Source organism: Malaclemys terrapin, chromosome 12 (assembly GCF_027887155.1).
Source record: "Malaclemys terrapin pileata isolate rMalTer1 chromosome 12, rMalTer1.hap1, whole genome shotgun sequence".
Taxonomy (NCBI): domain Eukaryota; kingdom Metazoa; phylum Chordata; order Testudines; family Emydidae; genus Malaclemys; species Malaclemys terrapin.
This window is the reverse complement of record NC_071516.1, coordinates 26,186,277-26,199,154: the sequence shown is the minus strand read 5'-3', so window position 1 is coordinate 26,199,154 and position 12,878 is coordinate 26,186,277. Positions and strand designations below refer to the sequence as shown.

At 48.9% G+C, this 12,878-nt stretch overlaps 1 protein-coding gene across 3 annotated transcripts in view; it reads right to left on the bottom strand.

Moving 5' to 3' along the window:
- DLGAP4 (DLG associated protein 4) overlaps nucleotides 1–12,878 on the bottom strand; it is a 104,067-nt gene that overhangs the window by 55,106 nt on the left and 36,083 nt on the right. The window contains exon 1 of one of the 3 annotated variants that reach the window (XM_054045338.1): nucleotides 7,601–7,775. The exons of the other annotated variants lie outside the window; for them this stretch is intronic. Coding sequence (XP_053901313.1) covers nucleotides 7,601–7,631 — 31 coding nt within the window. The 5' untranslated portion in view covers nucleotides 7,632–7,775. Of the gene's footprint in view, nucleotides 1–7,600; nucleotides 7,776–12,878 lie in introns of those variants that run through there. 3 annotated transcript variants of the gene reach the window in all.

Below are 12,878 nucleotides of genomic sequence, written 5' to 3'. Positions count from 1 at the left end.
CCTGTTTTACAAGTACCCCTAAAAAAGCCCCACTCTTTTCTTACAGGAGGACTAACTCCAAGAAGAGTCACACACAGTAGTGCGCTATATATTAGCGCATGAACATAGCAATTAGCATATCGTATCAGTGCTCCTGCTAGTCCAGCGTCATATCTCTGATAGAGGCCTATTCCTTCCCCTGAAGCTTCTGGTACAAGAATCTTCATGCGGGACAATTATGGAATAACTTGTCTATTGGGGAAAATCTCTTCCCAATCCCAGGCAAAAAGTGGTGGCTTTATGCCCTGAAGTATGAGGATTTACATCTCTAAGTTTGTACAGTGGCTAGCACAATGGGTCTGTGATCCACAACTGGAATCCTTAGGTGCTACCACGTAAGTAGCAATATAAATGTCTAATCCCTTTTTGAATCCTAAACTCTTGGCCTCATTGATATCTTATGACATTGTGCAAAAATCACTCCTTTCATTAATATTAAGTACACCGCTACCTCAATATAATGCGAATTCGGATATAATGCGGTAAAGCAGTGCTCCGGGGGGTGGGGGGGAGGCTGCGCACTCCGGTGGATCAAAGCAAGTTCAATATAACGCGGTTTCACCTATAACACTAAGATTTTTTGGCTCCCGAGGAAAGCATTATAGCGAGGTAGAGGTATATGTTGCCTTTCAGTTTCATTAACATCCCCTTTTTCTCATATTATGACAGAGGGTAAATAGGAGTGTTTAATTTACCCTCTCTATACCCTTCATTCTGTATACCTCTTTCATGTCTCCATCTCCTCTCTAAACCAAGAGACCCAGTCTTCCAACTCTCCTCATACAGCAGGCCTTTGCCTTTCTCTAATCTATTTTTTCCACATCAACTGAGACAAGGCAATGAGATGAAGACAGTGGGTAGTTTAATAAGTGAGTTATCTACCTAGGTGGCTAAATCCTATTGACAGTCAATGAAAATGGGGCTTATGTGAGTTAAGCATGTAGGTATTCTTGAACACTTTACCTAGTGTTCCAGATGAATATGCATACCACCAATTGATATCATGGCATTACAACACTAATTATTTCTATATCCCATTCTTTAGACATCCTAACACTGTTTGCTCTTTGATTTTTTTGAGAATGCCTGTAACTTCCTCAGGCTCTGAAGGTCAGTCTAGTCTGAGATTTTTCATCATCCAGCTGGTGATGTAAAGAGAACTGACAGGCTTAACCCACAGAGCGCCAACAGGGTAATGAGAATAACTAAGTTCCTGTGTGCACTGGCTGATAAGAAGAAAGAGCAGCAGGCCAGGCAGTGGTATTTTGGCTGATGCAGTTCTAAGACAATTCTTCCTTCTGCATCACAGCACAGGCACCAGTGACTCTGAAAAGCCACTGCTACTTCATTATCCTTTGTACTGCATTACAGACCAAGGCTAACAGCAAAAATGCAAGGAAAGGAGGGAGGGAAGCAGCAAAACTCTTCGCTATTTCCCTCTGATAACTGCCTCAGAATTATTTAAATGCTTTACAAAGAAGGATTAAGAAAAAAAATTGAGCCAAATCATCCTCTCCTCCTTAGTGAGTCAATCAGACCTACCCTAAGCCACTAGAAACACCAGTCTTTTCCTAGCCTGAAGTGGAAGTGTCAAAAGCGACAAGTGTCACTGTTCTATAGGTCGCAGCTGAGATGACACGAGGCCCCACAGGTTCTGTTACTCAGTCTGTGGGTGAGAGCCCCTCGGTCTGCATCCAGAGTTATCTTTGGATTGTCAGAATCCTGTCCCTCATATCCGTGAGATGCTGCTGTGTCCTAGGGGTGGTGAACTGCACTCATTGGAGTGAGCATGCAATTCCACTAGGGTAGGGAGTCCCAGAGTTCTGTATGCCATTGACCCTCTTTGGGCTCACCTCTATTAACACACTCCCCAGGGGTCTGACACAGAGCCCTGCAACCAGAAAGTACCTCACTACTAGTGTTGGCTTCAGATCGGAAAAGAACCCAAGCCCTTGGGTTCAGATCTGGTGGGCTCCTCTCTTCCTACCCATAGGGTTGGTGCAGCAGCAGCTGCTGCGGCCAGCTCACTGTGCTGCATGTGCTGACGAGTCCCAGGGCCTCTCAGCGTGCAGCACACGGTGCAGCGAGGTGAGGGCGGCCAGGAGCATGCAGCCACCTTTCATTGTGCAGTGTACTCAGCAGCATGCATGTCTCGGGGTTGCAATCCCCCATTTGGGAAATGCTGCACTAGGAAGCTTTAACGGTAATCTGCCCTTTTCAATTAGGACACAGCTACATTAGCGCAGAGCAAAAACTTTCCTACCTCTTCACCATCCTTGCACTGCAAACCATTCCAATCCATCCACTCACTTCCCAATCTTTATCGCATTTATCCCTACATCAGCCCTGTGAGGCAGGACAGTGCTATTATCCCCCCTCTGTAAAACGGAGACCTGAGGCACAGAGAGGGAGTGACTTGCTCAAGGTCACTCAGGAAGTCTCTAGCAAAAAGGGGACCATCATTCCCTTCCTTATTGACATCTGAGGAGCCATTCAAGAGGACCGTAAGGAGACTTAAATACAATCACTGGGGACAAAGTGCCTACAAGTCATTAATCTGGCTGATCCCACCAGTTATGGCAGCATTCCCACTCTGTGTGGACTAGCAAGTTAAACAATTTAAAAAACAAACACCATTTAAGCAAACAAATTAAATTTCCACCCCCATTCTGATTTTTTAGTGATGTGAGCCAGGGTACTGGTTGCAGAGAGGAGCCCATTTTTCAGTATCTTCCTGAAGAGCAAACCAAAGTTCACCACTCTGTCTTGATTACAACCCATTGTAAAATTTGATCCTGACAGCATGGACTCTAATCTGCTTTCATAGGGAACTGCAATTATACTTATCGGTAATTTTGTAAAATCTGCTTTGACAGACAGTGTACTGACAACTTTTCCTGGCAGAAATTAAAGTGGATTTTTCTTAAAGAAGGCCACCCGTCCACACAACCCTAATCCTCCTAGCTCACATATGTTATTGTAACTTGCACTGCACTGAATCCAATTACACAGCCTCAACCCAGGAAAAATCTGCAGCCGTTTAAGAGCCGAAAGCATCAGATGAAAGGGTGTGTGTGGGGGGAGAAGCCTTATTGCAATTTGGCTCTGAAATCTCACCTCTGCAGACAGGTAAGTTTGCACTGTCATGAAGAAAATACACCATTCTCCATCATATTAACAAACTGCCAGGGTGACACACATTTGAGTGAAGCGTGGACAACAGAAAAACCTACGGAAACCAAGCTGATGTTACTCCTGGGGGGATTCTGCGTGATTGCACGCCCGCAGAAAACTGGTTCCCCTGCAGAATTCCTGGGCTTCCCTGCCGAAAACAGCAGGGAAGCAAAGGGAAGCCACACGAGCGGTGCGGGGGGCGACCATGGGTGCAGTTTTTTGGGGGGACTTCCCCCCTCCAAACAGAGGCAAGACATGGGGGGCACACGGGGTTACGTGTCACTGCCTTCCCCTCGTTTCTGCAAGCGCAGAGCTGCCCAGCTAAAGGAGGCCGCGTCTTGACTCCGCTGACTTTGCAGCTGAACGCTGCCTCCTGGATCCTCATGCCAGTCGTGTTCCCCCACTGCCATGCTGGAGCCACATTTATTTATTGACAAATAAAAGTTGCAGAATTTTAAAAGATTGTGCTCATAATTTTTAGTTTTGGGCACAATTTTTAATTTTTTGGTGCATAATTCCCTCAGGAGTACTGATGTGCAACTGCAATCTGGAAATGCCTCACAATTGTTATTTATTCTATGTTAAAAGCAATTTTGAAGTATATTGCTCTGGCTGTATGAACAAGCCAGCAGTGAGCGCCACCAAGCAGCAGGTCTCGCATACATTGTGCATGCAGGATTGAAGCAGACGACAAACTTGGGCTAAATTGTCAGAAATGGCCTCAAAAAAGCTAGCAAAACTACATGCAAAAAGTAGGTAATTGTGTGTGTGTCTATCTGACATGCACCTAGTCACACAAGCTAACGTAAGTTGTGGTTGGATGGTAAAAGGGGAAGGGTATAATGATTTTTGACAGTTTGTGGACAGCTGAAATTTTTCCCTTTCATATCCAGAAACTATGGCTTCAAAATCACAAGTCAACCCTTCTTAAAAAGAATATTGAAGCCACTTGGCCTCAATAGGGACAGGCAGTGTTGCCCTTGGTCAGTGGCTAAATATATTACATTTGCAATGTTCTCCATATGGCAGAGACTTCTAAGGGCCAGATTCTGCCACCCTCACATACATTTAGCACTTACTCTGCCAACAGTCCAATTGAAATGAATGGGACTGCATGTGGAGTCAGGGGGAGGGGTTGGAATCTGTTCCTAATCTGGTTATAGTTCTACTGGATTTTGGGCATATTGGTGGCAACACACCTGTCTTCTATGAGTATAGTTTATACCAGCTGAAGATCTGGCCCATTCCTTCCTAAAGGACAGGTGCATTTTCAAGGGTCAGAAATTGCATGTTACCTCTTTGTAGGCAGATTTTGGACTGGGAGTCAGGACATCAGAGTTCCATTCCTGTCTCAGCCACAGACTTCCTGTGTGACCTTGGGCAAGCTACTTACAGTCCTTATTTTACAAGCTGGAGAAGCGGATAATGATACTTCCTCTACCTGAAGGCACATTGTGAGGCTTAATTTGTTAGTGTTTGAGTGCTTTGGAATTCTGGAATGGAAATAGCTATCGAGATGCAAATAATTGGCAAATTTCCACAGTGCTTTTCAAGCAGAAGGACAGAGTGCTTTACAAATTGACTATAGCAAGGAATAATTCCCTCACATACCCCATTCAAGTAGTCAGTCACCTCTTTGGTGGAACATAGTTCCTGTATGATAGTGCATAGCAACACCAAATAGTTTAAGAAAGAAATAAAGATCATCATATCCAAGTGACTCTGAAGGCAGAATTTGCAATTGGTAAATCTGTTACCCGCTCTGGCCAGAACACTGCTAACAGTCATAGAGCCTTAACAGCCCCAAGCACTCAACTTTTATGTTTCATCCATCACCCATCCTGCTCCAAACAAACCAAACCCAAAACAGCACCTCCAGCAGCAACCAGGGTCCTCCAGGGAAGAATACAAATTAATGAAACAGCAATATCCCTTCTGCAGCACCCATGTACTCCTAAGAGGTCTTTAGTATTAACCTGGTACCCTGCAATATTGACTGGCATAACCCTGCTTAGCTTATGAGATGCAAGGAAAATCAGAACACATGGCTGGCAAAGCTTTAGTCTAGCTTCGGGCTTCACCACTTCTGAACTAGTTCAATATCTATAGTAGAAGTAGTAAACCAATGCATTTCTTCATGCTGTTGATGAGTCTGGGTATTAGTTCTTGTATTCTACAAATACCAGAGGAGTACAGACACATATCCTGAAGTAACAGAATCTATAGCATTCTAAAGCTCTCTCCTTTTCTCTTGTCCCTTACCTGGGGAAGTACTGTCACCAGGGGCGGCTCTATGTTTTTTGCTGCCCCAAGCACAGCAGTCAGGCGGGCTTTGGGGGCTCGCCTGCAGGCAGTCCGCTGGTCACGCGGATTTGGCGGCATTTCTGCGGGTGATCTACCAGTCCCACGCCTTTGGCATACCAGCCGCCAAAGCCCCAGGATCGGCGGACCTCCCGCAGGCAAACCACCGAAGGCTGCCTGACAGCCGCCCTCACGGTGACTGGCACGCCGCCCCCCATGGCTTGCTGCCCCAGGCACGCGCTTGCTGCCCCAGGCACGCGCTTGCTGCGCTGGTGCCTGGAGCCGCCCTGACTGTCACCCACCCCTGCAAACAGGAGGCCCTGATAGCAGCAGCATTATGGATCCACCACTTGGCTGATGCTCTGGTTATTCCATCAATGTGTCAGTAAGGCCATATGGTGGCCACAAAATCTTGAGCCAACAATAGTGGACTTGGGGAAAAAGGTTCCTTTTGCATAGGCTCTGGCAAATCTCCCCAGCACACAGCCTGGCTTCTCACCCTGTGCACTGTAGATAATTTGTTTCTTGGGCTCTCCTAATTTGGGGGAGGAATGGGTCAGTTCAGAGGAAAACACAGGATTCCAACCTAAAATGCAAAGTATCTTTTGCCCATGGACCAGGGGAGATGGCGGGGGGTGGGAGGGGACGACTTAAACTGCTCGAGACTCATTTTCATAACACCATCACCCAGATGACAGGGTAGGAGGGACAAGATTAAGCTTTAGGCTCACTTGCCCATCCATAGTAACTACCCCTGTAAGCAACATAAGAACGGCCATACTAGGTCAGACCAAAGGTCCATCTAGCTCAGTATCCTGTCTTCTCACAGTGGCCAATACCAGGTGTCCCAGAGGGAATGAAGAACAGCTGATCCATCCCAAGTCACTCATTCCCAGCTTCTGGCAAACAGAGGCTAGGGACACCATCCCTGCCCATCCTGGCTAATAGCCATTAATTGACCTATCCTCCATGAATTTATCTAGTTCTCTTTTGAAACCTGTTATAGTCTTGGCCTTCACAACATCCATATATCTCCCTGAAGCAAGATTGTTCAGGGAGATAGATGGGTGAGGGGAAAAGAGGAGAAACTAAATCAAAATAGAAAGCAAGGAAGTCCCACGTGTACTTAGCCAGCCAGTCAAACCTCATACACATCACAGCCCCTTTGTGTGTACAGACTTTGTCTTGCCTTAGTTATCCAACAAAACGTTAATTAGAATAGATGTGCAGAGCCAGAGCGATAATCACCCTGGAAGAGTTCTATAGATCGTAACCCTACAATAGTCCCACAAAGTTCATTTAGGGGATTTAATAGAGACAGTTTGTAAGACCCGTATATAAAGAGCTCATTCTCTGTGTCTATAGAAACTTACTCGGTTTTTATAGAAGCTTATTGTTTTCATACCGATTAAAGCCAGTCAGACGTTTCCACAAGGGAAACAAGGAACTACTGTCCTCTGTTTTTGTATAAAAATATCCCCCCGGTTTAATACTTACCTCCTGGGTCAAATGACAGGAACCCATTTCACAGGTTTCCCGTTCAAAAGAAACCCTGTATTCGTTCCTGGTGAACCTGCAGCAGTTACCTTCAAAGGGCTCCAGCAGGACAGCACCGCCCAAGCCTGCCTGAGAACTCACAGACCAGCCACCCCAACTGGACACAGGAGGGCGAAACTGGCCGAGTTACCCAGGCAAAAGCGAGCGAGCACCGCGCATCCGAATGTCATTACTCAGAGCGAGAAAAATGCAGCTCGCCCGAGCCTGGGACGGCCCAGTACAAATATAGGCAAATGAGCTCACATCCTGTCGGGATCCGGGCTAGCAGGGCTGGGTCGGAACATCGCAGGGAAAACACCAGCCCGGCCCAGCAGCGCCTGACTATTAAGCGCAGAGCCGCGCAGCACGGCTGGGGTCCATCCCCTACCCCCTCCAAGGAGCCCCCCCGAGCCACGCCACACAAAGCAGCCCCGCTTCCCGAGCGGCTCGGTGTCCAAAACCAAAGCCTCCCCCATGGGGTCCCGCACTGCGCACCCAGGGGCCCGGCCCCCAGCCCCGGAGAACCCCGCCCGGCGAGCCCCGCACTCACATCGCTTGCACAGCTCCAGACACAAAGCCATGGGAGACACAAAGCAGGGACGGCGGCTCTTCCCTCCTGCGGGGGGCGGCGGACGGGCCACGGCAGCCGGGAGGATGGTGCGCTCTGCTCGCGGGCCCGGGCGAGGCGGGGGGGGGGCAGCACGACAAGGGCAGAGCCGCACGGGTCTCGCTCGCTACCTCCCTTTGCCTCGCCCCGCCGCTGCAGCTGTGCGCCGCCCCGGGGCGGGGCTCCGGGGTAGCCTGGATGGCCACGCCCCCGAGCCCGGGCTGGCGGGGGGGTCGGCCGGCGGGCGGGCGCGGAGAAATCACGCCGGATCCAGCTGGACTCCCGCACGTGCTCACTGGGCAGCCCGGCCTGAGACCCCTCTTCTCCATCGCTCTGCCCTGGGGCTGGGCTGCCAGTGTGTGTTTCGGGGGTCCCAGGACAGGGTGCTGGTCCATTGCTTGGTGTGGCAACAAAGCCCCTGGGCTATAGGGCCCCCAAGCACAAGACTCTCTCCCCTCCGCCCCCAAAGCACAGGACCCCTGGCATCCCCGCAGAGGGGTTGGCTGGTCCACAACTGTCTGGCTGCTAGATGGGGAACTGGGTTTGGGTGCTCGTGCTCCCATGGCCTTGGTGCCAGCAGCGCTTAATGTGTGTGTGGAGGGGTGGCAGGGGGTGTCATAGATCCAGCAAAACCAAAACTAAACAGGGAGCTAGGTGGCCGAGGGGCACGCTTTGATCCATTATGATAGATTCCCCCTCCTCTTTTTTTCAGACCACATTCAGCACTGGCTGCTAACGGGAAATCAGGGATTATGTCACTTCCCCTTCATCTGTATTTATTCCATGCATAACTGGGTCACTGAGAGGTTAATGACATTGGCCTGGCCCTGCTCTAGGTACCGCTGATATATTAAGAAGGGGAGGCCCCCAGTATTACACACAAACAGCTGAGATCTTACAGTAGTTAGTGAATTACCAGTACAACATTCTCGCCAACAGCGGAGCAATCCAGTGGTTAGGGCCCAAGCCTAGGCCCCAGGAGATTTGTGTTCAATTCCCTGCTCCACCATTGATGTCCTGTGTGACCTTGGGCAAGTCACTTAGCCTCTCTGTGCTTCAGTTCCCCTCTGTAAAAGGGGGATCATAGCACTGCCTGCCTCATGGGGATATTGTGAAATGCTTTGAGCACTGTACTAGATAAGAGCTGAGTATGGTTACCTACCTAATAGCAGCTCATTGTCCAGCTGCCTTCTGAACTGGGGAAAATAAATGGGCTCTGCAGACAGTGTGCCCAGAAAGTTAGCCATCCTGGGCTATGTGGGAGCAAAGTCAAGGGGCCTTTCAGGCACCTCCCTTCCTTCCCATTTATAACAAAGGGGTCCAGTTCAAGACGTCTGCCAATCCCAGTTGTGCTTTTTAGCATGGAGAAAGAGTTGATCTCCCAGGTTTAAACCATGTAGGGATTTGTAGGTTAAAACCGGCACCCCCTGGAAACATTGGCAGCCCATGTAGCTCCCAGAGCAGTGGTGTCATATTTTCCTGGTTTGAAATTCCACATTATATGGGGGCAGCTGCATTTTGCATTAGCTACACATTCTGAATGATGTCAAGGTGTAGCATCAAGAGAGCACATTAGAATAATTTAACCTCAAAGTAACAAAGGATGGATGATTGTGGTTAAGGTCCCTTCGTGGGCAAGAAGAGGATGTGTATGGCGAAGAGCACTCCTGGCTCCAGCTGACCCCTGGTGGTCCAGAAAGAAAGAACCCAGGATCTGAACAAAGGATGCAAATGGCAGACACGCTCCTTCAGTCAATGGTACTACAGTAAGCTTCTGCTCTTTCAGATGCTTCCCCAAACCTACTAACATTACCTCCATTTAATCCCGACTGAACTGTAGCCAGCTAACCTTCTCCAAGCCCCAAGCTCATATAGACACTGGATCATTTGTTCCACTGCACTGGCTGGGACAGGAGTGATGGAGACATAGAACAGGGTGTCATCAAGCATACTGAATACACTGCTGCCTGTATCTCCTCACTAACTCTCCCAATGTCCTTGTACATATGTTGAACAGGAGGAATGGCAAAACTGGCCATTCTGGCACCCTTCAGGGGTCATTGATGCCACAGGAGCAAATGCCCAACACTACCTTAAAACAGGAAAGAACCCAACCACTCAAGTAACTCCATCTAGACTTGCTGGTGACTACAGGTTTTGAAGGCAGGACAGACAAGGAGGGTGACAAACAGATATGTCAATAAAACCTCATGATTAATGGTATCAAAGACAGTAGACAGATCTAGAAAGGACAACATGGATTCTTGATCATCCTCCATCGTTCAAGGAGATCACCAGCCAAATCCCTGCCCTGAATAGTTTACAGTCTAAGGCCCAGATCCTCAAATGTATTTAGGCTCCTAACTTCCACTGATTTCAATGGCTGTTAGGAGCCTAAATATGTTTCAGAATCTGGACCAATGTGTAGGTAAATGTAGACAAAGAAACAGGAGAAAGGGTGAGAAACAATTACTGTTTAATTAAATCCTATTAACCTCTTGATATTCCATCCAGTCCTTAAACTTTGCCCAAACAGGCTCTTCCCAAACTTTTTCACAATGTGAAACATATGTTAATAGACTGTCTTGTGGACCCAACCCTTTACATTCACTGGTCTCTCAGATCATCTCCATGGCAACATTTCCTTACATGGAACAGTCAGATTAGGGCAGTGTTTAATGGACGTTTAACACTTCAGGGCAGTAAGACTTGTCCTTTGTGAATAATGTTAACCCTGGAAGCCAGTGTCTGTTTTTGCTCCCCTCCCATATATTCTGTTACTCTTACCTGGAAACCCTGCAACATGTAACCAGCCGGCTCCCTGTGGATCACTGGCAAGTGCTCCATGAACCCCGGCTTGGGAACCTCTGGCCTTAATTAACTTACAGTTGACCCCAGATCTCATCCGCTTGGGCATATGGCACCTGGTTACATACACCTCACTCCACAGCCTGGCTAGGTTTGTGCCATGGTCTGTGGTGCAGGCAAATACACCCATAAGTAAGAGAGCAAGGAGGGAGAGAAGCGGCATGGCATCTGGAAGTGGGATACTGCCTGAAACTGGAGCCCACGCTCATGAGAACTGAGGCACTTGCAAGGAGGCGCCGTGCAGTCTGGGGTGGGCAGAGGGAGAGTGTCACCGCTCTACACTGACTGAGGGGCAGGACAGTTGTCACGACACACAAACCGGCTTGATGTTCAAGGCGTTTTGCAGCACATTTGGGATGGAAAAATGTGCAAAGGTGGCTTCCGAAAACAGCCCTTCCTTGGGGATTCAGTGGGGTGGATGGGGGAAGGGCGGCGGGGGGTGGGGGTGGGGTGGACAGATCACTGCAAACAAAATTGGGAGTTTGGAGGAGAAATTCTGCCAAACAAAAACTGCCTTTCCCACCCCAGCTTCACAGCCGAGACGAATTGTCACGGAGCTGCCAGCCGGGCTCAGGCGCACTGAGCTGACAGCTCCAGTGAGTGACAAAGAGCGGGGTGCCATGGTGACAACGTCCTCAGCACGACTCTTCGCCCAGAGAATCTCGCACACACACAAAAGGCTTTTTGGCTGAGGGGCCTCTTCCAAGCCCCCATTCTCCTCAAGCTGCTCCTTTCCCCACGGGTGGGGGAGGGGTTATATAATCCCAAGCTTTCTCAGGGTGAAGGGCCATCCCCAGCTCCTTGCCAGTCGAGTACAGCAAGATTTCCTCACTACTCTCCTCTTTGAGAGACGGGCACAGACTTTCAGGACTCGCTCAGACCTGCATTTCCACTCGTAGCTTTTTGTGCAGGGCACACTTGATGCTGGACTTTGTGTTCACACTGGGGTCTGGATTCTGCTCACAGCTGTGGTGGTGTAAATCTAGAGCAACTCCAGTAAGAAGAATGGGGTTACTCCTGGTTTATGGTGGTGTAACTGAGAGCAGGGTCTGGCCTTTCAAGTTCTGGCATAGAGGAAAGTCTTTCTCTAGAGGAGAGACAGACAGACAGGAGAGGAAAGGAAAATGGAAGTGGCTGGGTCTTTGTGCTCACTGCTTCTCCCTCCCGTGCACCTCCATCTGAGGAGGCCTCCATCATGGGGGGAAAATTTAGCTTAATTCTCATTTGTCTTGACAGCACCTGCAGTCACGTGTGGACCTGGTTTTATGCCTTACATTAAACCCTGTGAGATGCAGCCCTGAAACATGGCAAATTTATCCAGCCCTTCCAGGAACACAACGGCTGATCAGAATCAACCCATACATAAGCCTCACCCACCCAGGAGCAGAACTGAACCAAGAAAAACCAAACTGCCCCCTTGGGAACAGACTCACTACCCCTGGAATCTGGGACTCCTGGAACGGAGAGTTCCGCTTCGGCAGGGTCCAAGTCTGGGCCTCTAGCTGCTCCTGTCCCGGCTCTGCTACAACTGCTCCTGAGAAATGAAAATCTATGTGCTGAGGCTGGTAGGATCCTAGCAGATGGGGAAGGTCTGTTTGATCATCAAGGTAATGCCTTTGCAAAACCAGGTGATTGTCTGACTACACCCATGCCACAGTCTGACCAGGATGGCCGCACCTATGTTCCTAGGCTGCCATGCCAGTGACCATGGTTGTGTGAGCAGCAGCTCTGCCTTGACAAGCTTGTTTACAGGAGGTCTGTCCTGTCATGGGATTCTGGCTCCACAGGTAGTCTGGTTCCCTGGACTGCCCAGGCAGGGAGTGTGTGTACTGCTTGAATTACTTGCTGTTACAATAAGTCCTTGAGAGCTCTGATTTATTTATGACTCTGATTGCACTACTCTCTGCAGAGATGAGCAAACTGGCTTTTAAAGTGAAGAGAAATCAGAGAGTCCATTGGTAACTTCCCCCACTCGACTCAGACACTTCCTATTCAAGGCAGGCATTAGCGAGATAGGATCTGTACTTTGGACATGCTTTCTGATTTCCAGCAATGGAATCATTATTGATGTGTCTGAGCTAGTATCAAAAGCCAAACAGGAAGATGGGCCCAAAGGAGAACCCTGCCTGGGACCCAGCTACTCCTTTCTGAGCTCTGCAGAGGCTCGGATCCAGACCTGACCCACACAACTTTGGATCTGAGTGTAATCCTAGCAGCTCCAGGACCTCACTATAGTTTGCCCAGGAAAACAAATCACATGTCGATTCAATTGTTTCCTGCCTATGAGGCAGGTGTAGATCCTGGAAATGCAGAATGACCCCTGGTGGAGGGATTGTTACATAGACAGGGCTCT